This window comes from Carcharodon carcharias, chromosome 22, assembly GCF_017639515.1.
Source record: "Carcharodon carcharias isolate sCarCar2 chromosome 22, sCarCar2.pri, whole genome shotgun sequence".
Classification (NCBI taxonomy): domain Eukaryota; kingdom Metazoa; phylum Chordata; class Chondrichthyes; order Lamniformes; family Lamnidae; genus Carcharodon; species Carcharodon carcharias.
Window position 1 is genome coordinate 46,999,154 of NC_054488.1, and position 26,827 is coordinate 47,025,980.

Here is a 26,827-nt window from a genome sequence, read left to right on the forward strand (position 1 = left end):
CACGCATTTCTGTGATTGTTGTTTTATCTATACTAACAAATAATAAAGCTTCCTTTTTGTGTAAAGAAGAGAAATACACACCTTATATTAAACTTCTTCTTTCCAATCTTTTTTTGCTTGTAGGTAAATGTGGGACTTCTGGGTATCCTACCAACAATTTACTGCAGAACACCAAGAGAAGTTCGTCAGCTTGAATTAAAAAAGCGTGAAGACACTGTCCTTAATATTTTAGACCCATTAATGGATGAGGAGGAGTTCGTCAATGAAGCCATCCAGAGACCCTACCAATATCTCCGTCGGTTCAGTGTAAAGATAAACATTGATCAATTCATGTATAGAAAGCATAGCGTTGAAGGAAATCCTGCTGAATGTCTAACTTTACTACTCCAATACTGTGGACTAAGGGATCCTTCCTGGGCAGAGTTGAGAAACTTTTCTTGGTTTCTGAACCTTCAGTTGAAAAACTGTGAGCAATCCATGTTTTGTAACCCTTCGTTTGTTGGAGATACCCTGATCGGCTTTAAAAACTTCATTGTTGAGTTCATGATTCTCATGGCTCAAGACTTTGCAACACCATCCATGAATATTTCAGATGAAAGCCCTGCTTTCTCAACCCCCCAAGCAGATGAAGATCTACTTCCGTATATAATACGGAAAAGATGGGAAACTCACCCTCATCCATACATATTTTTCAATGCAGACACATTTTCCATGACTTTTCTTGGTTTTCATTTGAGAAGAAATAATAGAAGGGGATTTGATGCCGTGGATCAACACACTGGTGAGGTACTGAGAGGAAACATCATGTCTTCACAACTTGAAAGTGGGCTCGGCTTGCAGCGAATAAGATTCAATGAGAATATTGATGCTCTTCCCAGAGAAGAGAAAATCCAAAAGCTCAGCCGGGTACTTGGTGTGGAAAAAGCAACAGATCCGGATAAGACCTATGAACTAACTGCAGACAACATGATGAAAATGCTCGCCATCCACATGCGCTTTAGGTGTGAAATTCCTGTCATCATCATGGGGGAGACTGGCTGTGGAAAAACAAGACTGATTAAGTTTCTTTGCGACCTACAGAAAGGAAAGCATAATACAGAAACTATGAAACTAGTTAAGGTCCATGGAGGCACAACAGCAGCGACAATCTATGCAAAAATTAGAGAGGCAGAGAAGCTTGCCATTGAGAACAAGCACAGGTATGGCTTGGAGACAGTCCTCTTCTTTGATGAAGCCAACACCACAGAAGCTATCCATGCCATTAAAGAAGTTCTCTGTGACAAAACAGTTCAAGGTAAAGCAATGAAATGCGACACTGGTTTAAAAATAATTGCAGCCTGCAACCCTTACAGAAAGCATTCTGAAGATATGATCCAACGTCTGGAAATGGCTGGGTTGGGATACCGAGTTAAAGCAGAGGAGACTGAAGACAAACTGGGAAAAGTGCCTTTGAGGCAGCTGGTTTATAGGGTGCAGCCATTGCCATCAAGCATGATTCCATTGGTGTGGGACTTTGGACAGCTGAGTGACAAAGCTGAATTGGCTTACACTAGCCAGATTGTGCAAAGATATATCCATAGCCACAGTCTTCCATTTCTGCATACTGAAACCATAATTATGGTCCTAGCAGCCTCACAGCAATTTATGAGGCAAAGGAAAAATGAGTGCAGCTTTGTGAGCTTACGAGACGTAGAACGAAGCATGAAGGTTTTGGTGTGGTTTTATTGTCATAGGTTTTTTCTATTTGACTACCCAAACCCAAATACAAATATCTTACAGGCTCTGATATCAGCAGTAGGGGTCTGTTACTATCCCTCACTATTGTGCAAGGAAGCATATTTAAAAAACATATGCAGATTTTTCCCTGAACCTTATGATTCGCCCGATGAAATTCAGGCTCAAATTGTCCACTGTCACGATATTTTCATGAAAAATATAAAAACAAGAGAAACAATAGCAAAAAATGAGGCTTTAAAGGAGAACGTTTTCTTAATGGTCATTTGCATTGAGCTGAGGATCCCACTGTTCCTTGTTGGGAAGCCTGGCAGTTCAAAATCCTTGGCAAAAACAGTTGTGCTGGACGCCATGCAGGGACAATCTTCTCACTGTGACCTATTCAAAAAGCTGAAACAAGTCCACATGGTGTCCTTTCAATGCAGCCCCCATTCAACACCAGAGGGGATCATCACCACCTTCAAACAATGCGCACGTTTTCAGCAGGGCAGAAACCTGGATGAATATGTTTCCGTGGTGGTCCTAGATGAAATTGGCTTGGCTGAAGACTCTCCACAGATGCCACTGAAAACTCTTCACCCGTTGCTGGAAGATGGTTGTGTTGACGATGACAATCCACTCCCACACAAGAAAGTAGGCTTCATTGGAATTTCCAACTGGGCCTTGGATCCTGCCAAAATGAACCGTGGGATTTTTGTTTCCCGATTGGATCCATGTGAGAAAGAGCTCATTGACACGGCCGAAGGAATATGTTCATCCGACCTTGTTCTGCTACAGAAGGTGCAGCATCTCTTTCCCATCTTTGCCCAGGCATATTTAGAAGTATGTGGAAATCAAAATGGACAGTTTTTTGGACTTCGCGACTATTACAGTCTTGTAAAGATGGTCTTTATTACGGCTAAGGAGACAAAGTGTGAACCAACAGAGGAACAATTGGCTGACACCATTTTACGGAACTTCAGTGGTAAAGATGAGTTTAATCCACTTGAAATTTTCCTCCCTACTTTGAACTCTCTTCCTCAAACAAGCACACTGGAGATGGTGAAGAAAAATATCAAAGCAGATTCCAGTGATGGAGAGTGTCGCTACCTGCTGCTCCTTACCAAGAACTTCGTTGCCCTTCAGATTGTACTGCAGCATGTTTTCCAAGATCTGGATGACAAGCCGGAGATTATATTTGGGTCCAGTTTCCCAAAAGATCAGGAATACACGCAAATTTGTAGAAATGTAAATCGAGTGAAGATCTGCATGGAGACTGGGAGAACAGTGATACTTCTGAATTTGAAGAACCTGTATGAAAGCCTTTATGATGCTTTAAACCAGTACTATGTGAACCTTGGAGAATACCAATATGTGGATCTGGGTTTAGGAACGCATCGTGTCAAATGCAGAGTGGACAGAAAGTTTCGGCTCATTGTTGTTGAAGACAAGGATGTTGTCTATAAACAGTTTCCCATTCCCTTGATCAATAGACTTGAAAAGCACAGCCTAGACATGAGCACTGTGCTTAATCTCCAGCAGCAAAGCATCACCAAACAATTGGAGCTATGGGTCAAGGAGTTTGTGTCAGTGAAAATGAGTCGTGATGGAGCGCAAGGTGGATTGATGTTAAACCCTTCAGAGGTGATCATTGGATTCCACGCTGATGCATGTGCAAGTGTAGTACTGCAAGTCTTGGACACTGCAAACCTGAAAAGTGAAGGTACCTTTGAAGACACTCGAACTATACTAAAATCAGCAAAACACCTACTTCTCAACTGTGTGACTCCAGATGCTGTGGTCCGTTTAAAACACTCGAAACTCGGGGGTCATGAAGTCAAGCAGCAGTGGGAAGAATATTTTGTTCAACAACGCCATAGATCACTGAGTGATTATATTCACCAGCACCTTGGAAACGCAGAGACGCGACGGCACAATTGTGTTGAGGTAATAATCTTGAAATTTGTACATTAAAGGAATTTCAATATTGACTCCAGTTTGGAGATTTCTCTGTGTAAAAATGAGAAATCAGATTATGGGATCTCAGTTACCATTCATAAATGCTTTCAGAAATTTTAGATTTTTGTTTACATTTCGATGTTGAAATGCGACTGCTTTAAAAGGCTGGGCAGAACGCATCCAAATCATTTGGATTTGATTTATATCTTCAGTTTGTGCACACTTTTATTATATTGATCAATCCCGCCAAAACAGAATTAGTGCCCGTTCTAAAATAAAAGACTGCTCCTCATGACATGTGGTGGGATTTTCCAGCCCTGCACCAGCAGGCATCACCGCGGGCGGAATGGGAAAATTCGGAGAGCCGTTGAAACTCAATGCGTTGGCAATTTCCCCCTCCCGCCTGCGCCGATGCCCGCCAATGTCGGGGCTGGAAAATCTCAGCCATTGTATCTGTTTTTGTTTCCTCACCGAATTCATGTGAAGGAATAATTCTAAACTGTTTTCAGTCTGGCAAAAAAAAAGGAATTTAAAAACTTCCAGCAAGAAATAGAAGAGAAGCTTGGAAGACTTGAAGCAACGTGAACTTAATCCCTCTGTTGTTTTTACCCTTGCCAGTTAATGCCTTTGAGTAAATACCTATCTATTTTAACACGTGTTTTGAAATAATAAATCATTTACACAAAACTGCTAATAGCTGCATAGAAAACAGGGTTGAAAAGAAAGGAGACCTGCTGAGTATTTATCTGGTTCTTAATGTTAAACAGCTGCTATTGTCCCAGTTAGCATTATTTTAGGCCTTCATATAATAAATAACATGTGTTATGTTTAGTGCGTAATAAGTGGTAAAGGCCTCAAATCCCTCATCTAACTTTATAAACCATTCTGTGAGCGTGAGAGCAAGCCTGTTCCGCTGCCTTGCATCAACCTGTGCTATGGTGTTGTTTCTGTCCAGTACCTTGCCCAGCCCTAGTCTATTCCAAGAGTTCAAAGAGAGCAAGAGTGATGCTTTTATCTATTCATCATTCAGGGGGAGTTGGTGGCATTGAGAAGACACAGACTAATGCTCTGGAGATATGGGGTGAGCCCGGGAATGGCCACAAAAGCGACTGCCAGCCGCGATCGGGGCTCGTCCGCGATTTCACGCTGGCGGGCTAATGAAGGCCCACCCACCGTGAAACGTGCACTGCAGTGCTAAGCGTTGCTTGTGTCGGCTGGGAGGGTGGGAGGGCGAGCACGGAAGTTGACGTATGCCCACGGGTGCATACAGGGAAAGCTCCCCGAGGCACAGAGCTGCCTCACGTAGATGAAGATTTTTGAAAATAAAAAAGTAAGATTTTAAAAACATTGATAACCTGTCCCCTCATGTGACTCTATCACATGTTAGAAATTAGTTTGAAAACTTTAATCTTCTTTTCAATGACTGATCGACACCTCATTCGCCTGTGGATGAGCTTTTGCAAAAAAACCCAAAGGCCGCTTGGCCTTTTCGCCCATCCGCCAGCCATAAGTTTGGATGGGCAGCAAAAGGTTTCATTTAATTTGTTCTTTTAATGGCCTTAATAGGTCTATTAATCGTAGGCGGGCCCACTGCTAACTCCCACACGTGCCCACCGACCGAAATATCTTGCGAGTGCATGTTGACTTCGAGACGCTCGTTGCGTGTTATCTTACGCTTGCTCAGTTCGGGCACACGCCTGCCCGAGGGGAGTGCAATATTCTGCCCATGGGTTCAAATCCCACCATTGCAGCTGGTAGAACTTTTATTCAGTTAATAAATCTGGAATATAAAGCTAGCCTCAGTAATGGTGACCATGAAGCTATTCTTGATCGTTGTAAAAATCTATCTGGTTCACTAATGCCCTTTTAGGAAAGGAAATCTGCCGTGGTTACCCAGTCCAGCCTATGTGACTCCAGGCCCACAGCAATGTGGTTGACTCTTAACTGCCCTCTGAAATTGTCAAGCAAGCCATTGAGTTCAAGGGCAATTAGGGATGGGCAATAAATGCTGCCCAGATCCCATGAAAGAATAAAGGCAAAAAAAGCCAGTTTGTTTCCTGGCTCCATAGTCATGCCCTTCCCGGTTCAAATTGAATCCAGTTTTCACAGGTGAATCAGCCACAGCATGGGCAGCGCAAATGGATTGAAATCAAGCTGAAGGTTGTTCATTTTAAGAGGAGAATGCAGCACTGACTTACCACCGTCATGCTAACTAAAGTACTGCTGTTCCAGGTGACAACATTTTCGAGGCTGCTTACCAAATCAGATATCAAGGTAATGGCTAAGGAGCTTGGTAACAATGTGGGAGAATTTCTGCTTCTGTTCCTGCACCAGTTCGATACGGAACATTCATTCTGCAAAAAAATCAGGTCTGTACTCCTGAGTTTGCTGCAATCATTAATCACAGTGGCAATTTTCAACAAAGTAAAGATACAATCAAATCTCGTATTATTTTAATTAATATGTCCAGGAATTGTGGTGGTGGGGTGGGGGGAGGGGGAACTGACCCTATGCAATTTCAGAAAATGTGGAATATCTATGTAATCCAGAATTAATACCTTAATTTCGCTTTTTTTGGTCAAATGCTTATGTGTCTTGTACTCGCAGAGAATCGTTTCAAAACTCAAACACTGAAGTTCGGGTGTTGCTGATACAGATGGATACCGAGGAATCCTCTCTGAGTTCAGAACTGATTGCTTCTGCCAAGTAAGTACAAATGGTTTTAAAATCAAGCAGGAATAACAAGGTGCTACACAAGGAGTCCTGGTTTGGCTGGATCCAAAACTGAGCGGCTATACTGTCAAGAAAGATTTAACAGGCTGGGGCTCTTTTCTCTAGAAAAGGGTTGACCTGATGGAAGTCTTTAATGTTACGAAAGGGTTTGATGGGGTCGATGTAGAGGAGATGTTTCACTTGCGTGCGAGACCAGAACTAGGGGCCATTTGTAAAAGATAGTCATTAATAAATCCAATTCTACCAATAGAGTGGTTAGAATGTGAAATTCTCACCCACAAGGACTAGTTGAGATGAATATCTTAGGTGCATTGAAGTGGAAGCAAGATAACCACACGAGGTCAAAAGGAATAGAAGGATATGTTGATGGCGTTAGTAAAGATGGGTGATAGGAGACATGTGTGCAGCATAAACAACAGCATGTTGGTCTGAATGGCCTGATTCTGTGCTGAAACTAATTTCTAATTTTTACTTGTCAAGATTTTTAGGAAGTTGGTTGATTTGGGTAGCGAAAGATGGTTATGTTTAGAAATGTTGGAACTTTGGTTTGCATTAATATAAGTTTAGCCCTTGTGCATCGTTAAGCAACCAGTCCCATTCACACTTGCGTCAGTAGCTCCAGTTAGAAAATATCAGATATTGAGGTGGATGCTACAGGCAATCTCAAAGTTGCTCGTTTCTTGAGAATCATTTCTGGAGTAAGTTCTCCGCTATGATTTTTATTTTTGCCCTTAATGCAGTCTACTCCTGAAAAGCTGACTTCATTTTTTACAATAAGAACTTTGAATTATCCACTAATTTGAATCAAGCAATGTAATTGACACAGTGATGTGGAGATTTAAGCATGAATAGGGTCAGAGTTGTCTTTTCCTGATCCAAATCAGGGGAGCATTTAGTAAATAATACAATCCTAGCCCATTGATTTCTAATCATTAATGTTTAATGGATGGAGAATTAGTGCCAGGGGATGTGCTGTTTCATCATCAGCACACCCAGATTTAAAAGATTTAAAAGATTATCAGCACACCCAGCATTACAATATTGTTTGGCAGCCATCAGATAATTTGAATTATACAACATTGAACTGCAGGAGTGGCTTGTGCCTCACAGCTGGGTGCTGTATGATATGATTTCCTATCTGAATTTTGAAGTTAAGATTTTCTATGTTTCTTTCCAGATACTGCACAATGAACGAAATGAATCTGATGAACTCCACAGCAAAGTCAAATTGTTACGTGTATTTTATCACCAAGCTCTCTAGAATTGCCGGCGGATCGAAATATATTGGATTTCAAGGAGGTGTGTTCAACAGAAAAGAAGGCACTGTTTTGCCCCTGGGCAATAATGGCACTGTCTGGTGTGAACTGGAAGGATTTCTGTATTGCATTTTAAACAGAGAACTGAAAATGATACAACATGGAAGGAGGCTGTTGAGCCCATCATGTGTGTGCCAGTTCTTTGACAAAGCTATCCGATTAGTCCCACTCCCCTGCTCTTTCCCCACAGCGCTTCAATTTTTCCCTTTTCAAATATTTATCAAATTCCTTCAAGCACCCTTTCAGGCAGCGCATTCCAGAATATAATAATTTGGTGCACGAGATAATGTCTCCTCATCTCCCCTCTGGCTCCACTGTAGAAGCAACGTTCAATCTTTGCACACAAGTCCTAAAGTCATGACCAATTTTAAGTTGTTGCAGTATGAGTGTAGGAACTGACTGATGAGAGACAGAAATACTCGCAACTTTGAGTAGTGGAGCAAAGGTGCTACTGGAGGAGAGGCACAATGCCATTAAGAAGCAAGCGTCAAATATGGGCTGATGTTCCATGAGAATCTCTGGTCTCTGAACAAAATCGCTGGAAATAACTAGCAGGGCATTCAGCGTCTGCAAAGAGAATTTTAAAAATTACATTTATTGTTGTTGCAATACTGTTCAATCTTGACTGTGTCTTGATTATTGTGCAGGCCAGTGGCTGTCTGTCCACATTGATGATGTGACTGAATCAGAGGAGATGGCATCGGATATATCTGCATTCTATAACACGACTATCAGTGAACTGTTTGCTAAGGCTATGGGTGTACAAGGAGGTAATTTATTGCTTATGTCAGTGTGAATTACATTCTGCTTCCTGCATTGAGTGTGCACTGAGGAGCATGTTACAAAGCAGTAACCTGTTGATGAGCCCAGAGTAAAGCTGAAGCAATGTGCAAATGCCTGAGTCCCTCTCTGTGTGTTTTGTTGTTTTGAAGCGTAATCGTGGGCTTTTGTTATCTTCAGTGCAGGAAGAATTAAAAAAAAATACTGGGTGCATAAAGCTTTAAAAGAGAAATTGGGATACTGAGGTAAGACCTATCTGGGCAATCGTTCGCCTTGAAAGCATATTGCATATTGTAAAGATGTGCAGCAGATTTAAAGGACAGCAAGGCCGAGACTTCCTATTAGACTGTTTGGAAAGCGCAGCTAACTTACAGTGATAGACATGTAACATACTATGATGTTAATTCATAGATTATATTAGTTAAAGAGACCTATAAATATTAAATAAAAACAGAAAGTGCTAGAAAAACTCAGCAAGTCTGGCAGCATTTGTGGGGAGTTAACGTTTCAAGCCCAATGTGACTCTTCTTTCCTACTGAAGAGAGGTAGAAATGTGGGTTTTAAGCTGTTGAAAAAAGGGGGAGGGCTGGGTAGAACAGAAATGTCAGGGATAGGTTAGAGGGTGAGAGAGGTTAAATGATAAAGGTGTCATGGAACAAGAGGCAAAAGGAGTGGTAATGATTGTAGCCAAGAAACAAAGCGTTGGTCCAGAGTAAGTGTTAATGGCGAAATAAAGGACAGCTACATGTGGAAGCATAAACATGAAAACAAGATGCAGCCTGGCACTTGGCAAAAAATGTAACCAAAATGGAGGACAGAGTTCACGGTCTGAAGTTGTTGAACTCAGTGTTAAGTCCAGAAAGCTGTAAAGGGCCTAATCGGAAAATGAGGTGTTGTTCTTCCAGTTTGCACTGGGCTTCACTGGAACATTGAAGCAGGGCGAGGACAGAAAGGCAAGCATGAGAGCAAGGTGGAGAATTGAAACATTTGGAAGGTCGGAGTCATGCTTACAGACTGAGCAGAGGTGTTCCGCTGAGCAGCCATCCAGTCTGCGTTTACTCTTCCCAGTGTAGAGGAGACCACTTTGTGGGCAGCAAATGTAGTGAACTAAATTGATAAAAATACAAGTAAATCACTGTTTGCCTGGAAGGAGTATTTGGGGTAGTGGACAGTGAGGAGAGAGGAGGTAAAAGGGCAGGCTTTACACCTCCTGTGTTTGCATGGGAAGGTGCCATGGGAACGAGATGAGGTGTTGGGGGTAATAGAGGAGTGGACTAGGGTGTCACAGAGGGAACAATCCCTTTGGAATTATGGCAGGGGAGGAGAGGGGAAGGGAAGGTGTGTTTGGTGGTAGCAGAAATGATAGAGGATAATCCTTTGAATGTGGAGGCTAGTGGGTAGAAAGTGAGGACAAGAACCCTACCATGGTTCTGGGATGGAGGGGAAGGCATGAGGGCAGAGGCACAGGAAATGGGTTGGACACAGTTGAGGGCCCTGTCAATCACAGTGGGGGGTAATCCTTCTTTGAGGGAAAGGGAAGACTTGTCAGAAGCGCTGCTGTGGAAGGTAGCATCATTGGAACAGATGCAACGGAGGAACTGGGAGAATGGAATGGAGCCCTATAGGAGGCAATGTGTAAGGTAGAGCATTCGAGATTGCTGTGGAAGTCAGTGGGTTTGTAATGAATATCACTCATCAGTCTATTCCCTAAAATGGATAAAGAGAAGTCAAGGATTGGAAGGGAAGTGAAGTATCAGAGATGGACCATGGCGAGAGAAGGACATATTTTGGAAGCAAAATTGATGAATTTTTCCAGTTCCAGGTGAGAGCAGGAAGCGGCACCAATATAGCCATCGATGTACCGGAAAAAGAGTTGTGGGAGGGGGCCTGAGTAGAACTGGAAATAGAAATGTTCCACATACCCACAAAAAGCCAGAAATAACTCGGGCCCATATGGGTACTGATAGCCACACCTTTTATTTGGAAGAAGTGAGGTAAACTCGTTCAATTTCTTTTATTCATTGTGGGCGTCGCTGGCTGGGCCAGCATTTATTGCCCATTCCTAATTGCTCTTGAGAAGGTGGTGATGAGCTGCCTTCTTGAACCGCTGAAGTCCATGTGGTGTATGTACATTCACAGTGCGGTTAGGAAGGGAGTTCCAGGATTTTGACCCAGCGACAGTGATAAATGGTGATAAATTTCCAAGTCAGTCATGAAGGGATTTTCCAGGTTGTGGTGTTCTCATGTGTCTGCTGCCCTTGTTCTGGATGGTAGCGGTCATGGGTTTGGAAGGTGCTGCCTAAGGAGCCTTGTTGAGTTTCTGCAGTGCATCTTGTAGATGGTACACACTGCTGCCACTGTTGGTGGTGGAGGGAACGATTGTTTGTGGATGGGGTGCCAATCAAGCGGGCTGCTTTGCCCTGGATGGTGTCAAGCTTTTTGAGTGTTATATTTAGCTGCATTCATCCAGGCAAGTGGAGAATACTCCATCACACTCTTGACTTGTGCCTTGAAGATGGCAGACAGGCTTTGGGAAGTCAGGAGGTGAGTTATTCAGTGTAGGCTTCCTAGCCTCTGACCTGCACTTGTAGCCACAGTGTTTATATGGCTAGTCCAGTTCAGTTTCAGGTCAATGGTAACCCCCAGGATGTTGATAATGAGGGATTCAGCGATGGTAATGCTATTGAATGTCAAGGGGTAGTGGTTAGATTCTCTCTTGTTGGAGATGGTCATTGCCTGGCACTTGTGTGGCATGAATGTTACTTCCCACTTGTCAGCCCAAGCCTGGATATTATCCAGGTTTTGCTGCATTTAGACATGGTGTGCTTCAGCATTTGAGGAGTTGCTAATGGTGCTGAACATTGTGCAATCATCAACGAATATCCCCACTTCTGACATTATGATGGAAGAAAGGTCATTTCCTGTGGAGAACAGGCTCAGAACAGTTGGAGGATGGTGGTGATGTATGGGGATTGTTTGGGCCTCTGTTCAAGGAAGAAGCGGAGAGTCCTCAGACCGTGCTGGTGGGGGATGGAGCTGTAGAGAGTTTGGACACCCATAGTGCAGAGGAGGCAGTTGGGGCTGGGAAATTGGAAATTGTTGAAATGACTTAGGGCATCAGAAGAATCATGAATGTAAGTGGGAAAAGACTGGAGAAGAAGAGAAAAAATAGAGTCAAGATAGAAAGAAATAAGTTCAGTGGGGCAGGAACAGGCTGAAACAATGGGTCGACCATATACTTTATATACTGTACTTTATATATTGTAAATATTATCTTTTTTTGTCCTGGGAGCTAAATTATTCATCTACTTTAGAGCTAATTTATTCATCAATGCTAAAGGTGCTATTTACATTAAAATTGTTGTAATAAAGTGTTGCGATGTTTAATGCTGAACCCACAGATAATGACAGGATGAAAAAAGTGTGGCCTCTGGTGGCAGGAATCAGAAGTGTAATAGTTCAAATTAATCCCCCGAGTTCAGGGTAGAACCTTAGTAGGCATCAAACCTTCATCCCCTAGGTCTTAATTAAATATAGAATGATCAGAAATTTTTCTGATCCTATCTGAGAGTATGACTGTGGGATGTTGTAAATTCTGTAGTTTCTGGCATTCACAAAACTCTGCTGTCTTTTTACTTTAGAAATTAACGGTCCGAACACTGTTCCAGAAGATGATCAACAAGCCAAAAAGCTTATGGTACAAATTATTTTTATTTAATAAACCTTTGCACTACAAATGTTGTTTTCTTTACCATCATGAACTAAAAAGTGTATTAAGAGGGAGAATGTTTACAGTCAGTGATAAGTTGCTTTATTTGACAGAAGTATTTACCGCCAACGAATGTTTCACGTAAGATTATAATTTAACAAATCATTTAGGGCACTTAGGAGATAGCTATCACCACTTGCCTAAAATCAGGTACTGAAAAATTCTCCCAAATCGCTCCAGTTTCTCAACATTGCACTGTCCCTCTAACACTGAGAAGCAGCACCCCCCTCCCAGTTTATCTTAACATCTTCCTTAAACCCTGTGCTCTGGTTTTGATTCCCAAGGAGTCTTGACCTTTTGGGTTTGTTTAATTTCTTGGTACCAACAGATCAAAGGAACAACTACACCGTACTGCATGTTAAAGGTTTGTTAACTATATTGTTAGGGTTCACAGGTGGAGGGCACTGTTTAAGTAAGTACTTTGAGCACATATAAAAGGGAGGTAGCTGGGACACTGGGAGTGTGGGAGGAGAGCTGTAAGACTGAACAAAGTCAATAAACTCTCTTAATAAAGAAAAGCTCTGTGTCTTGGTTTCAACTTAACTAACCGGCTTGGACTCTGTGAACACTGCAGCCTTGATTCCCTCCCATCTAAGGTGTAGCCTTCAACAGAGCTCACGTCCTCACACAAGTGGTCCACGCTCATCGTGTCAGATGTGATTCAGCTGTAGTATACCCACCTCTGGGTCAGAAAGTTCTTGGTTCAAGTCCCACTTCACATACTTGAGCACCCAATCCAGGCTGACACCTCAGTGCAGCAGTGAAGGAGTGCTGCTTTGTCAGAGATACTGTCTTTCAAATGAGTTGTTAAACCAATGCCTCTGGGGATATAAGCAATTCAATAGTAGCACTCAAAGACAAGTGGGGAAAGTATCCTGATGTCCTGGCCAATACTTATCCTTCAAACAACATCACTAAAACAAATTATCAGGTCATATCTCATTATTGTTTGTGTGATCCCACTGTGCGTAAATTGGCTGCTGTGTTTCACTTCATTGCAACTATGACTCCAGTTTGAAAAGTACTTAACTAGCTGTAAAGCACAATGGGGATCCAGAGGATGTGAAAAGCCTAAAGAAATACATGTTCTTCTCTGCTCCTTCTGGGATTTATTTTTTTTTGTCATTATTTATGAACAGTCAAGGCCGAGCATTCTCAACACAACATTCCTGTTACAAAGCTGCATACAAAGTGCCATCAGTATCATATGTGATGGGAAAGATGGATCCAGTCGAAACACTGAACGTGTCCAGATCCTTCTGAATCTCCTGAGAGAAGAAGGGAAATGTGAGGGTGAGCACCAGAGCCTGGATACTGTATTATAGAAAATGTTTACATTTTGATAAAGCAAATTCCTGCTGTAAGTTTAGCATTGTTACCTAGCAGCTTCAGCTTCACTCCATCATGAAGCTTGGAGTGCAAAGTTTCCCTGTCATGAAAAACCCAGCTCTGACTCAGCTAAAGTTGCACTTGCACCATAATAACAAGGCAATTAATGAATGCATCATTAATTAATGCCTTGCAATAGGCGTTGAAAAATATCTCTTAAGGGAAGAATGCTAAGTCGCAATCTTAATCAGTTAAGACTGTAACCATTTATAGAGATCAGCAAGGGATGAAGGGCCCAGAATAATCAATAAAATGAAAGGTTGGTGTCCATATCAGGTTGGAATGTCACTCTGGAATTAGTTGCAAAAAGTCAGCCTTTGAACCCTGTGAGCCCAGGCAAAGAATATCTTTATAACTCCACTTTGGTCACTGATTAAATTCGGGAAGCTCCCATAGGAGAGGAATGTGTAACTCAACAACAAGTTATCTTTGTATAGCACCTTTAACATAATGAAACATCGCGAGGCATTTCACAGGCTGGGCCTTAAAATTTACTATTTATTTAATTGATAAGAAATTTTCAGCTGACATAACATTATTTTGTGTGTCATTGTTTACCAACAAGGTTACGTGTTGGTCTTTCTTTAACATGTACTAATACAATGGGATTGACCAGAGTTTGGCTGTGGCAGGTTTAGTATTACTGCATCGGACAGTTTTAAAGTGTTGGTGCAATGTGACTGATCATTGTCCATAACAATACTTTGCTTTTATTTGTTTATGTTAAAGCACTGCAATAACAGTCTGCGTGTGTTTTTACAGCACAGTTTTTGAGAACGGTGAAAGAGAGGCTGATGCTGCAGCTGCAGGAACAGGAGGAGATGTCACCAAATCCAAAAGAGTGGATGTGTAATGAGGCCAAGAAAATTGGTGCTCTCCAAGAGGGCGGCACATTCAGGTAACTTTGCAAGCTCTAGATATAGAGGGTTACTGTCAGAGCATGTACTGCAGCTACAGAACATTGGTAGCACTGTGTGCTAGAGCCCAACCTGTTACGCATTCTGTGTTGACTCCTATTGCGACAGATATAGTTCATACGCTTCCTGCTGATTTCCTACTGTGCCTTGTTCACATGAAGCAGAACACTTACTGCAGGATGATATACTTGAGCGTTCTTAGAGGAAAACAGTAGTGTGGATACCATCTCAACTCCAGAAGGCTCACTTTTCTTAGCCACCACCACAGTGAGCTGATGGATAAATTGTTTAAATGATGGTAGATTGTCTTCACAGTGCAGTTGCTGTTTCCTATTCATCTAGAGTCCTTTTCCTTCTCCAGTTGCTGAATGTTTAATTGTTGCTTTGGATTGTTTGAGAATGGGCGGATTCCTTGCATCTTGGAATTCCCTTTGAAACTTAATAAGCAGTGAATGTTGCTCAAGTTGCACTACTAAGAATTGCCTTATGTTCTATGTTTGTGCTGAATTTCTGTATCTCACTCACTTAATCTAGAAACGCTTCATCCAATTAGGGTTGCAGGAAGTTGGAGCCTATCCCAACAGGCAATGAGCACTAGGCAGGGTACACTCAGCACATCATATGCACACATACAGCACAGACTGGGGGACAATTTACCGTAGCCAATCCCCCTAACCAGCACACCTTTGCATGGTGGGAAGAAACCAGAGAATTTCTGCATCCATAGGTACAAATTCAAAAATTCCTGAGTAGAGCCAGTGTGTCTCGTTGTTTTCCCCACTGAAAGAGATGGTCTATCAGTAGGGTAGGAGTGTGACAGCTTCTACCTGACACAGACAATGGGGGTGGGGAGGGCGAAATTCAATTTACTGGACAGGGTTGGGGTGTGCAGTAGTGCAAGGAGCAGAGCAATTGCTCCGTGTGTGGTCCATGCTGGCCAGAGGCCTGAGCCAAATTTGGCTCTTTGCGTACCACCAGGGGTGCCTTTAAGGTCCAGTGGTTTGGCTGCTCAAGATGTGGTAAAGTAAGGCTGGGATTTATTTGTTTTTTCAGGTGCAAAGCACATGGCTATGAATTGAATTTCTCCTCACCAAGAGCTGGGAGTCCAGGGATTTGTAAATGGCCTCATTGATACTTCCTGATATCCTTCCAGGTCAAGAGGTTAAAGTCAAAGCAGCGGGTGGATGGCAAGAAAGGAAAAAAAGGCTTGCATTTAAATTTCACCACCACCAGACATCTCAGACACTTTAATATACTTTTTAAAGTGTAGTCACTGTTGTGATGTAGGAAACACAGTTCCTAATTTGCATTTAGCAAGCTCTCAGAAACAACAATAATGACTGGATAATCTGGTTTTTGCAAAGTTGATTGAGGGATAAGCATTGGCCAGGACACTGGGGATAACTTACTCGCTCTTCTTCAAAATAATGCCATGGGATCTTTTACATCTGCCCGAGCAGGCCGATGGGACCTCGGTTTCTGTAACTGCAGTTCAGTTTAATATGAATTCAGGGGTCTTTAGTGCAACCTTGCAAACGAGTGCACCTTGGAACTGCGTGTATATCTGGAAGTTTGGTGAGTGGGGAGTCAGGTGAGGAGGGGAAGGAGCTGTTCCTTTCCCTTTGCTTTTGCTTTTTCTAACTTCTGCACCCTGTAGGAATTGGTTCTTACTCTGCTACAGGGAAAGAAGCTGGCTGTTTGGTTAGTGTCCGGTAAGTAGTTAAGTTCTATTCTATTCCTAAGGTTTAAAATAGTATAGGAACTGGTGGTAAGTTTAATAAAATATATATAAGTAAGGAAAATAAATAATTGAATAATATAATTAAGTAGTTAAGTAAAACACATTAAGGATGGCAGGACAGGTGGTGTGTCATGGCTGCAGCATGTGGGAGCTCCTGGATGCCATTGCAATCCAGGGAAAACGTATCTGCAATAAGTGTTTGCACCTCGAGGAGCTTCAGTTCAGTGTCATTCAGCTGGAGGGGCGTGCTGCAGGCACTGCGGCGCATCAGGAAGGGGGAAAGTTACCTGATGCTTTGTGCCAGGAGGCAGTCACACCCCCCGAGGACAGGGACTTCTGATGTGGTCAGGGACTTGAGGGTATGACTGCGAGTGAGGCAGGTAAGGGGATCCAGTGTGCAGGAGCCTCAGCCTTTGCAATTGTTTAAGGTTCAGCTTGTTTGGATGAGAGTGGAGTTGTAGAATGTTTGAGCTGACTGTCCATGGCACCGTGGTACAGGAAGCCATTCAAGTTGGGGGGAGAAAAAAGAAATGTAGTGGTAGGAGGGGCAGTATAATGCAGGGGATTGATACTGTTCTCTGCAGCACAGAGTGAGAGTCCAGACGGCTTTGTTGCCTGTCCGATGCCAGGGTTCGGGACATCTGCTCAGAGCTGGAGAGGAACTTGCAGTGGGAGGGGGAGAATCCAGTCGTGGTGGTCCATGTAGGTACCAACAGCATAGGTAAGACTAGGAAAGAGGTTCTGCATAGCCAGTATGAGGACCCAGGCACTAAATGGAAAACAGAACCTTAAAGATAATAATCTTTGGATCATTGCCTGAACCATGTGCAAATTGGCATAGATACATAAAATGAGACAAATGAATGCGTAGCTCAAAGACTGGTGTGGGAGAAGTGGGTTTTGGTTCATGGGGCACTGGCACAAGGACTGGAGAAAGTGGGGCTGTACCCTGGTACACTTGAATCGTAATGGGACCGGTGTTCTAGAGATCTGCATAAATAGGGAAGTAGAGAGGGCTTTAATCTAAATAGTGAGGGCAAGGGATCAAACTTGGGAAGATATGTTAATTCAAAGAGTAGAGACAAGGCAAGAGAGGACGGTATTAAGGTGGGAAATGATAAGGAGACTGTGACAGGAAGGGACAGAGAGTACAAATTTAAGTAAATCAGCAGATGAGGCTAGAAGTTATAATTATAATAGAAGGACAAAACTAAAGGCTCTGTATCTGAATGCATGTAGCATTCGAAACAAAACAGATAATTGAGAGTGCAATTAGAAATAAATAAGTATGATCTGATAGCCATTACAGAGACATGGCTGCAGGATGACATAGCCTGGGACTTGAATATTGAAGGGTACATGACACTTAGGAAGGACAGGAAGCTAGGAAAAGGTGGAGGGTGTCTCTCTTAATGAAGGATGGTATTAGCACAGTCGAGAGGAATGACCTAAGATCAGCAAACCAGGATGTAGAAGCAGCTTAGTAGAGATGAAAAATGATAAAGCCAAGAAGTCACTTGTGTAAGTGGTGTACAAGCTCCCTAAGAGTAACCATAGGGTAGGACAGGGTATGAAGGAGAAAATAATGGGAGCTTGTCAGAAAGGTATGGTGATAATCATGGGGGATTTTAATTTACACATAGACTGGAAAAATCAGATGGGCAAAGATAGCCTAGATGATGAATTCATAGAATGTTTTTAGGATAGCATCTTAGAACAGCACATTCTAGCACCAACCAGGGAGCAGGCTATACTAGACCTGGTATTGTGCAACGAGATAGAATTAATTAATGATTTTATTGTGAAAGCCCTCTCACGTAGCAGTGATCAAAATATGATCGAATTTTACATTCAGTTTGAGGAAGAGAGGACTGGGTCTAAAACTAGTACTTTAAACTTGAATTAAGGCAATTATGAGGGCTTGAAAGCAGAGCTAGCTAAAGTGAACTGGCAGTTTAGGTTAAGGGATAGGTCAATAGAGATGCAATGGCAGACATGTAAGAGGATATTTCAGAATACCCAGAATAGATACGTTCCAACGAGAAAGGAAAATTCCAAGGGGAGGACCCGCCATCTGTGGTTAACTAAAAATTTAAAGATCACACTTAAAGAAAAGCACATAATTGTGCAAAGATTGGACAAAATGTGAAAAACAGCAAAGAATGACTAAAAGATTAAGAAGGAGGGAAAAATTAGAGTACAAGAGAAAGCTGTCTAGAAATATAAAGGCAGACAGGAAGAGTTTCTATAGGTATTTTAAAAAGAAAAGTATTACCAAAGTGACCATTGGTCCTGTAGAAAGTAAGCCTGGGGAATTAATAATGGAAAGTAAAGAGATGACAGGTGAATTGAACCCATGTGTGCATCAGCCTTCACTATAGAGGATACAAGTAATATCCCAGAAATAGCTGTAAATGAAGAAATGGAAGGAAGGGAGGAACTTGAGAAAAATCACAGTCACCTGGGAAGTGGTACTGAGCAAATTGTTGGCGCTGTGGGCTGACAGGTCCCTGGGTCCTGATGGACTACGTCCTAGGGTCTTAAAAGAAGTGGCTAGTGAGATAGCTGATGCGTTGGTTTTAATTTTTCAAAATTCACTAGATTCAGGGAAGGTCCATTTGATTGGAAACGTGAAATTGTACATTTTGGCAGGAAGAATAAAAAAGAAGCATATTGTCTAAATGGTGTGAGATCGCAGCGCACTGATTTGCAGAGGGATCTGGGTGTCCTCTGCATGAATTGCAAGATGTTAGTATGCAGGTGCAGCAAAAGCTAATAGAGTGCTATCATTTATTGCGAGGAGAATTGAATACAAGAGCAGGGAAGTTATGCTTCAGTTATACAGGGCATTGGCGAGACTACATCTGGAGTATTGTGTACAGTATTGGTTTCCATATTTAAGGATGGATGTAAGTGTGCTGGAAGCAGTTCAGAGAGGTTTACTGCACTACTACCTGGAATGGGTGGGTTGGACAGGCGAGGCTTGTAACCACTGGAGTTTAGAGGACCAAGAGGTGACTTGATTGAAACATATAAGAGCCTGAGGGGTCTTGACAAGATGGATATGGAAAGGATGTTTCCTCTTGTGGGAGAATCTAGAACTATGTTTTAAATAAAGGGTCGCCCATTTAAGACAGAAATGAAGAGAATCTCTTTCTCTCAGAAGGTAGTGAGTCTTTGGAACCTTCTTCCTCAAAAGGCAGTGAAAGCAGAGTCATTGAACATTTTTAAGACAGAGCTAGATAGACTCTTGATTAGCAAGGGCATGAAAGGTTATCAGGGGTAGGAGGAAATGTGGAGGTTGTAGTCAGATCCGCCATGATCTTATTGAATGGTGAAGTAGGTTTGAAGGGCCGAGTGGCCTATTCCTGCTCCTACTTCATTTGTGTGCATGTTCAAATGTTTGATGTCTCATCTGAAAGATGGTACCTCCAACAGTATATCACTCTCATTCCTGTACTGGAGTGGCATCAAGGGGAAAAATAAATAGGCAATTCTCCTGTATGAATGGAAAACATTATCCCGATGTTTTATTGGGAACAGATATTAAACTGGTTAATCCAACATCTGGTAAATTCCTGGATAAAAATAATGCATATGTGAATGTAGTATGAGAGCATTAAGTGTTTGTACATGAAGTTTGCTGAATGGAAATTCTATCCACAGTGTGCATATTGACATTTGCATTGGGTACAATACATATTGAGTGGGTGCTTCAGTTCCTTATGGGATTCTCCAGGATTTATTTCAGCACTTCGCACAGCTAGAAAGCTCATGATGGAAATTGTATGTCGTTCCACATTTACCCCTCCTTTAAGAACTAATAGTACGTTACATGTGTTGTTGTATGGATGAGGCCGTGTGCTAGGTTCACTGCCTGGCAGACAAAGATCCAAGCTGCATTGATACAATGTGGGAAATCCTGACCAACAGCTTTTGAAAAAATGCAACAGTGTACTTGAAAATATAACATACAGTTGATTTCACATAAAAGAGAGAACTAGTTTTTATATCCTATATACACATTAATTTTTTTTACATTGATATTGTAGACACACACTATGGAAGTGCATTCAGAAGACGGTTACTCCCAAACTGGCCCAGATGATTTCCATCCTAGACAGAGACTATAACCTGAATCTTTTGGTGGATCCTAAAGTGAACATAGAGATCAAAGCGCTCTGGCTTGACATCTTCAGTGATTTACAGATATTGAGAGTATCTCACCAGGCAGGAAGCTCAGGGTAAGAATGACTTATTCAGGTGTTCTGTATCTTTTAATGTCACTAGTTTGTACCATGAGTTGAAACTGTTTTTATTGGTATAAATTAAATTCAGTTATTGTGTATAACAAAATTATAATTTGAAAGTGTATATTTTCTGATCAATATATATACTCACCATTTACAGATTATGAAAGTTTAATGATTGATTTTCACCTTTGTAACTGAATTTGTTCACTTTTGGTCCAAATGTATGGTGTCAAACGTCAAACTTGACTGAAGTCCTTGTTACACTCTGATCTTCTGCTGCTTTGTATAAAGGACAACATTTGTAGCAGCTGATGTCTGCTTCACTGTGTGTGTGTGTGTGTGTGTGTGTGTGTTTGTGTGTGTGTGTGTGTGTGTGTGCTGTTTATGTGTGTGTGTGCTGTTTATGTGTGTGTAGAAAATGAAAAAATGTGCCTAAAGTATTAGTAACAAAAGGACAAGACAAAGACCTCAGATGTAAAGGCAAAATACTGGCGATGCTGGAAATCTGAAACAAAAACATAAAATGCTGGAAAAACTCAGCAGACCTGACAGCATCTGTGGAGAGAAAGACAGAGTTAATGTTTCAAGTCTGTATGACTCTTCTTCTGAAGAAGAGTCAACAAGGCCTCAGCTGTCCTTGTTTTGTTCCTTACATTATCACGGTGTGGTAATACAAAATGGCATTCTTTTTCCATTAGGCCAAAGGCAGAAGAAATAACAGTCGATCACAAAGTGAGTAAAGGACATGCAGAGTCTCCCTGTGCTACCCCTTTCAGCTGGCTGATCAAGGAATACATTGACCAGTTGTGGCTTGAATTCCAGTATTTGGAAGGTATTGCTCATTTTAAACTCAATCCATTAATTTCCGCTTCTGATCCATGGTATCAATCCTAGGCATGTTTTAAAATACTAGGTGATTGAACTTGACTGTTTGGACATTCTTGGCCAAGTAGTTAAATGTTTGATTGATAACAGGAGCTCAACAGAAATCACTTCTGAGGTTGTGAAAAAATTGATGTTTAGGAATTGCTGATGGAAGAATACGGTGCTACTTTATATTGCTTCCCTGTTTTATTGAGTTACTGGGACCATGTACAAGCATTCTACATGTATCACTTTTTACTGTTGTCGTCTTGTGTACTTATCTGTCCAATACCAGTTTCAGCACTGAAATTAGTCATCTATTCACTGTACACAAGGTGGACTGGTTTTCATGAGATCCAATTTGGATCAGTTTTAGTTTTACAGAAATATTTATTTTACTATTTGTAATTGTTGCTGAAAGCATTTTCAGGAAAAATTACAAGAAGCGTCCAACATTTAATCATCAGAATCCCAGTGAGATAGAGTTGAAAATAATTAACATTTAAGCAAACTTTTGGTCATTTACTTTAAATTCCGCCCATACATACTGGAAATTGTTCTCAAAATAATCACAGCTTTTCATCTGTATAATAATCAGAAAAATAAGATAATACTAAACACTGCATAGAATAAACAGTGCAAAAATCAAGAAGTGCTTTTCAATTGCTTATTCTTGGAATATTATGTTGTGGAAAATCCATTAAGACTTCAAGGGGTCCAATTTCAGTGGGAGTTCTTCCTGTTTATGGGAACTTCAGCTTGTGAGCAGGAAATTCCCAGGGCAATTCATCCCCAAAATCTTTCCACAATGTAAGTATGGCCAAAACAGATTATTCAGAATTTTCAAAGATGTCCTGATTGTATAAATAATGCACCTTTTTCCCTCTTTTTTTCTACCTCCAGAAGGGTTTTCCAAATGTTTACTTAACTCAAACGCCTGATTACTGACCAGTTAATCTCTCTGGAATTCTTTCTTTATTATTTCACAGGATGAGGGTGTCGCTGACTAGGCCAGCATTTATTGCCCATCCCCAACTGCCCAGAACATTTGTATGTTTTCAGAATCTTTCAACTGATATCCTGAAGTTGTGCCTCATCAACTCCCTCCCATGCTATTGTTATCTCCTGACAGGACAATTTCAACATTCCCCTAGCCCACCTCCCATCTTGAACCCTCTGTAAACTTCAGCTCATCCCTTACCCTAACTTACATAAAGTTCCGTTCACCCATCACCCCTTTGCACACTCACCTGCACAGGCTCCTGGTTGAGCAACACCTCAATTTTAAAGTGTTCATCCTTGTTTTCAAATCCCTCCATGAAATCTTCTCTCCCTAGCTCTGTAACCTCCTTCAGCTCTACAACCCTCTGAGATCTCTGCCCTCCTATAATCCTACCCTCTTGTTCATCTACAGTTTTAATTGTTCAGCCATTGGTGGCTGTGCCTTCAGCTGCCAGGCCTCAAGCTTTAGAATTCCCTCCATAAATCTCTCCACCTCTCTGCCGCTCTCTCCTCCTTTTTATGATGCTTCTTAAAGCTTAATTTTTTTAACCAAGCTTTTGGTCACCAGTCCTAATATCTCCTTCTGTGACTCAGAGTCAAATTCTGTCTGATAATTTTTTAGTGCCTTGATATGGTTTATAATATTAATGACACTATATAAATGCAAATTTTTCTTGTATTTTTATACATCAACTTGCATTTGTTACTAAAGAATCAGCACATATTTTAGATTTTGTTTGACTGGTTCTCTATACGATCTCAATGTAACATTATAAAATATTCCTCTCAAACAGGGTCAGCTGACAGAGGCATGGCAAAAATGCTGAAATTTGTTGACAGTTTTAATAAAAGTAAGCTCGGAGAGTATTTGGGACGTCAAAGCAAAGAATCAAAGTGTGACCTTGGTCAGCGGTACCTAACTGATTTTATTTTGATGACCATAAATGGCTCGTCGTTTACTGAAGTTCAGGTAAATCTGATAGCGGTTGGAAAAAGCCTACAATGTTTCTTACACCCTTCCTAACTAATCATTTAACTGGGCACATAACATGTAAATTGAACTTTCCAGTTGCCTCACCTGCTTACGCCCCTAATATCCCACATCAGCTGGAATGGAAACAATCACTTGTGGACCCCTCCACAGTGTGTAACAGTAAGACGGCTAACTGCACTGTCACATTCTTAACTAAATCAAATGGGAATCTGAACTTCATCTCATCATATATAGTGCTGGAGTGATGACACCATTATCTCCTCACTGACCTTAGAGGAACAATTTGTGCAGTAGAAAAATCATTCATTTCAGTGATTCAACAAAGGACTCTTCTCTCTGGTATTTGCTACAAAGGTAACATGAAGTGGTTTCCAATATAAGTGAATATGAGGGCTGACAGCATTGTTGAACAGCTTGGACATTAGAAAATAACAAGGGTGTGCTAGAAATGGAAATGGTCCACTAATAAACATCATTGGCATAGGAGTGCTTGCAATTGGAAACATAGAGATAACTAGTCCAAAGTGATGCAAACAAAACATAAGAATTGAGCATTGAGATTCCAAGCTGTGTTCTGCGCAAGCATAGGTATCTCAAGAATGAGTCACATCAGGGAAACAGAATGTATTAAATATTTATGTTGTTGACCAGCAGTTAAAATGAGTTTGTTGATTCAGCACATTTAGGATCAGTCATCACTGATAAGAATGCTGACCCTGCTCTCCACCCTCCAGTCTACTTAATTCAGCAAGAGGGCAAAGAAAAGTTGCATCCCACTCTCCCTATGTAGCATCAGCAGTGTCCAAGGGTTACTGATCATGGGTCAACAAGCCACTATTCTACTGTGGGGCAAGATGAGGAGGCAGGCCCCAAGAACTGAACCTGTGCCATTGATGGTATTAGACACTACACTTTTAGCCAACTGAGATAACTTACCTCTCTAAAGGTTCATTATGTACATCCCCTCCCCGTCAGATCCTTCCTACACACCCAGAGTCTCACCCCATCCGCACTTTGCCCTTGAGGTGGCTCTGGTGGGGAAGAGACCTTTGTCCACCTCCTTGTGGAAAGTGCCTTTACAAAGAAGTTCTGGAGAGAGATGCACTGGTTTTTGTCAAGGTTCATCCTGAGCAACGCCGTGACACCGGACTCTGTTCTATGGGCTGTTCCCAGGGACACACACTGAGACAAACATCAACTGCAGCTGGAAGAGCATCAACTCAGTGAAAGACGCTCTTTAGTCTGCCGAAACTTGTTGGTCTTCCAGTGCAAAGAGTTGTCCCCGACCAAGTGTTGCAGACTGACACATTGTAATGTCCAGGTCTACATGCTGGGGGATGCACTAAAGCTTTGGGCAGCCGCTGCAGAGGCACAATGGGGAAAGGTCACTGTCTAAGACTTTTTAGCCACAGTGCACTGAGGAGCTGGGAATTGTATAGACCCCTCGGGCTGTATGATTCACATTGAATGTATGCAGTGAATATTACATGTATCACAATTATATTGAAGCACCTCAGAGTGCAACATGATCTATGCATTGTTATGACGTGGCAGATGACGTGTGCCAGGTGGGCCAAATCTACGAGGGAAACTTGGTCGTGCTATCACAATGGTTTTGCAATTTGTGTTTATTACGAGATGCGTGCACTGAATTCAGAGTAATAAGTCCACCAAGATGTTTAGAAATTTTCAAAAAGTTAAATTGAGGTATTTATTAACAAAAGAAAAGATTTCAAGCACATACATAAGACTACAAATTGCTACTATAATAACTCCTAAAATTCCTAATTGACCTGACTCCCAGTTACACTCCCTTTAAGGTAACTGGCCAAAAATAGATTTTAGATTTTAAATAGATTCAGCAAATGAACACAATACTCTGGACAGTGGAATTCCAAATGGCTTTTCTCTAGCTTCAGTTTCAGTAGACAGCAGACTTATGCACAAATACTGGAGGCTTCATTAAGGCTATTTCACACACTTCTGTTAGATCTCATTTGGCCTTCTCCTTTATATATCTATCTCTTTTTAATCTGTAAATTCTATTGTTCCATATGCCTTTGAAACTATATCTTCATCATAACATAAACATTTTCAAGGTGCCAATATTACCAGTAACCTTTGGGAAAAATAAACACATTCCTTAGCCTTGCTTATCCGGCTAATTGTAAACAGACTGAGATCCCTTTGAAATCCAAATCTCCTTCATTTATCTAAATATGCAAACCCCCTTCACACCTTACATGCTAAGCCAACATCCATGTTTACTCATTAGCATGTCAAGCACCTAGCTTCTTTTGATGAGTTAAAGTTTGCAGCCTACTTGAGTCCAAATGTAATTAAATCACAAACAGACAGACCCAACTATATTTACTCCCATAAACCTACTTTACAATAAACCCGAAAAATATTATGAAAATTATTATACTTTTATGGCAGTAGAAAGCTTGACTATTATTGTACTTGCTGTAATGGCCACTTTGAAATGTTTTTCAATGTTCTTGCAGATATTTTCTGAATAATATATATTTTTGCAACAAAAAAAAAGTACACCATTAAAATCGCTGGCTCTCCAGTGAGCTGTGTTCTCATTGGCAAAGCCGCAGCTTCCCCGTTACGGAGAAGGAATCCCAATATTCTGCAGTGGCCCTGAATTTCCTCAGGCTTTCTGCCAGCGGCATCGCCATAACTTTGCCAGAAGTGCGGCAGGTTTTCAACACGGCCCCGGCAAAGTCACATCAACGCCGTGGTGACAACAGGAGGGAAATTCAGGGGGCTGATCGTTTTGAATTATTTTTGGTTGAAGGACCTCCAGTTGCACTGAATTGTATTTTCCATTTTCTTTTTGTTTTATTAAAGGTTTTCAGGGCAGCATTCATTTCCTGCATGAATGAGCTTCAGAATGATTGTGGTCTGACCCTTCAAGAGCAGTCACCTCCCTGGATACACATTGCCTATAACATTTTCAAAAGCCGTCTGCATAATTTGTCCAAGACAATTGCTCTCTATCCAACAGTCCAGGAACACATTTATAATTATCTACAGGGAACAATGGATTCTAACCCTCAAGAAATGGTGAGTCTTATGAAGATATTGCAAAATGTTTAAAGTTTATGAAGAATTGATGGTAAAACACAAGGTTCTTTTAAATTATGATTTGAAACCATTCTTAAATATGCCATTGTACTCATTCAACCGTTTTACTGACAAGCTAGACCCATTTTGTTTTGACCTTCAGTCATTCAGGCTTAACCTTACTTTGGAAGTATGATAAATATATATATGTATTTGCGTTATTCAATAAAAGACAGCCCTTGTATCATATTTAAGCATGCACATTTTGCACTTCTGTTATCCTAACTCTTGGTTCTACAAAACACTCAAATTTGCTTGTTAT

At 41.4% G+C, this 26,827-nt stretch overlaps 1 protein-coding gene across 5 annotated transcripts in view; it reads left to right on the forward strand.

Moving 5' to 3' along the window:
- LOC121293776 (E3 ubiquitin-protein ligase rnf213-alpha-like) overlaps nt 1–26,827 on the forward strand; it is a 164,765-nt gene that overhangs the window by 79,848 nt on the left and 58,090 nt on the right. For all 5 annotated transcript variants that reach the window (XM_041217087.1, XM_041217086.1, XM_041217088.1 and 2 more), the window contains 12 exons: nt 124–3,660; nt 5,905–6,041; nt 6,280–6,378; nt 7,583–7,704; nt 8,369–8,491; nt 12,143–12,198; nt 13,410–13,563; nt 14,422–14,557; nt 20,370–20,561; nt 21,269–21,402; nt 23,231–23,406; nt 26,290–26,505. In XM_041217087.1, the coding sequence (XP_041073021.1) occupies nt 124–3,660; nt 5,905–6,041; nt 6,280–6,378; nt 7,583–7,704; nt 8,369–8,491; nt 12,143–12,198; nt 13,410–13,563; nt 14,422–14,557; nt 20,370–20,561; nt 21,269–21,402; nt 23,231–23,406; nt 26,290–26,505 (5,082 nt within the window). The remainder of the gene's footprint in view (nt 1–123; nt 3,661–5,904; nt 6,042–6,279; nt 6,379–7,582; nt 7,705–8,368; nt 8,492–12,142; nt 12,199–13,409; nt 13,564–14,421; nt 14,558–20,369; nt 20,562–21,268; nt 21,403–23,230; nt 23,407–26,289; nt 26,506–26,827) is intronic.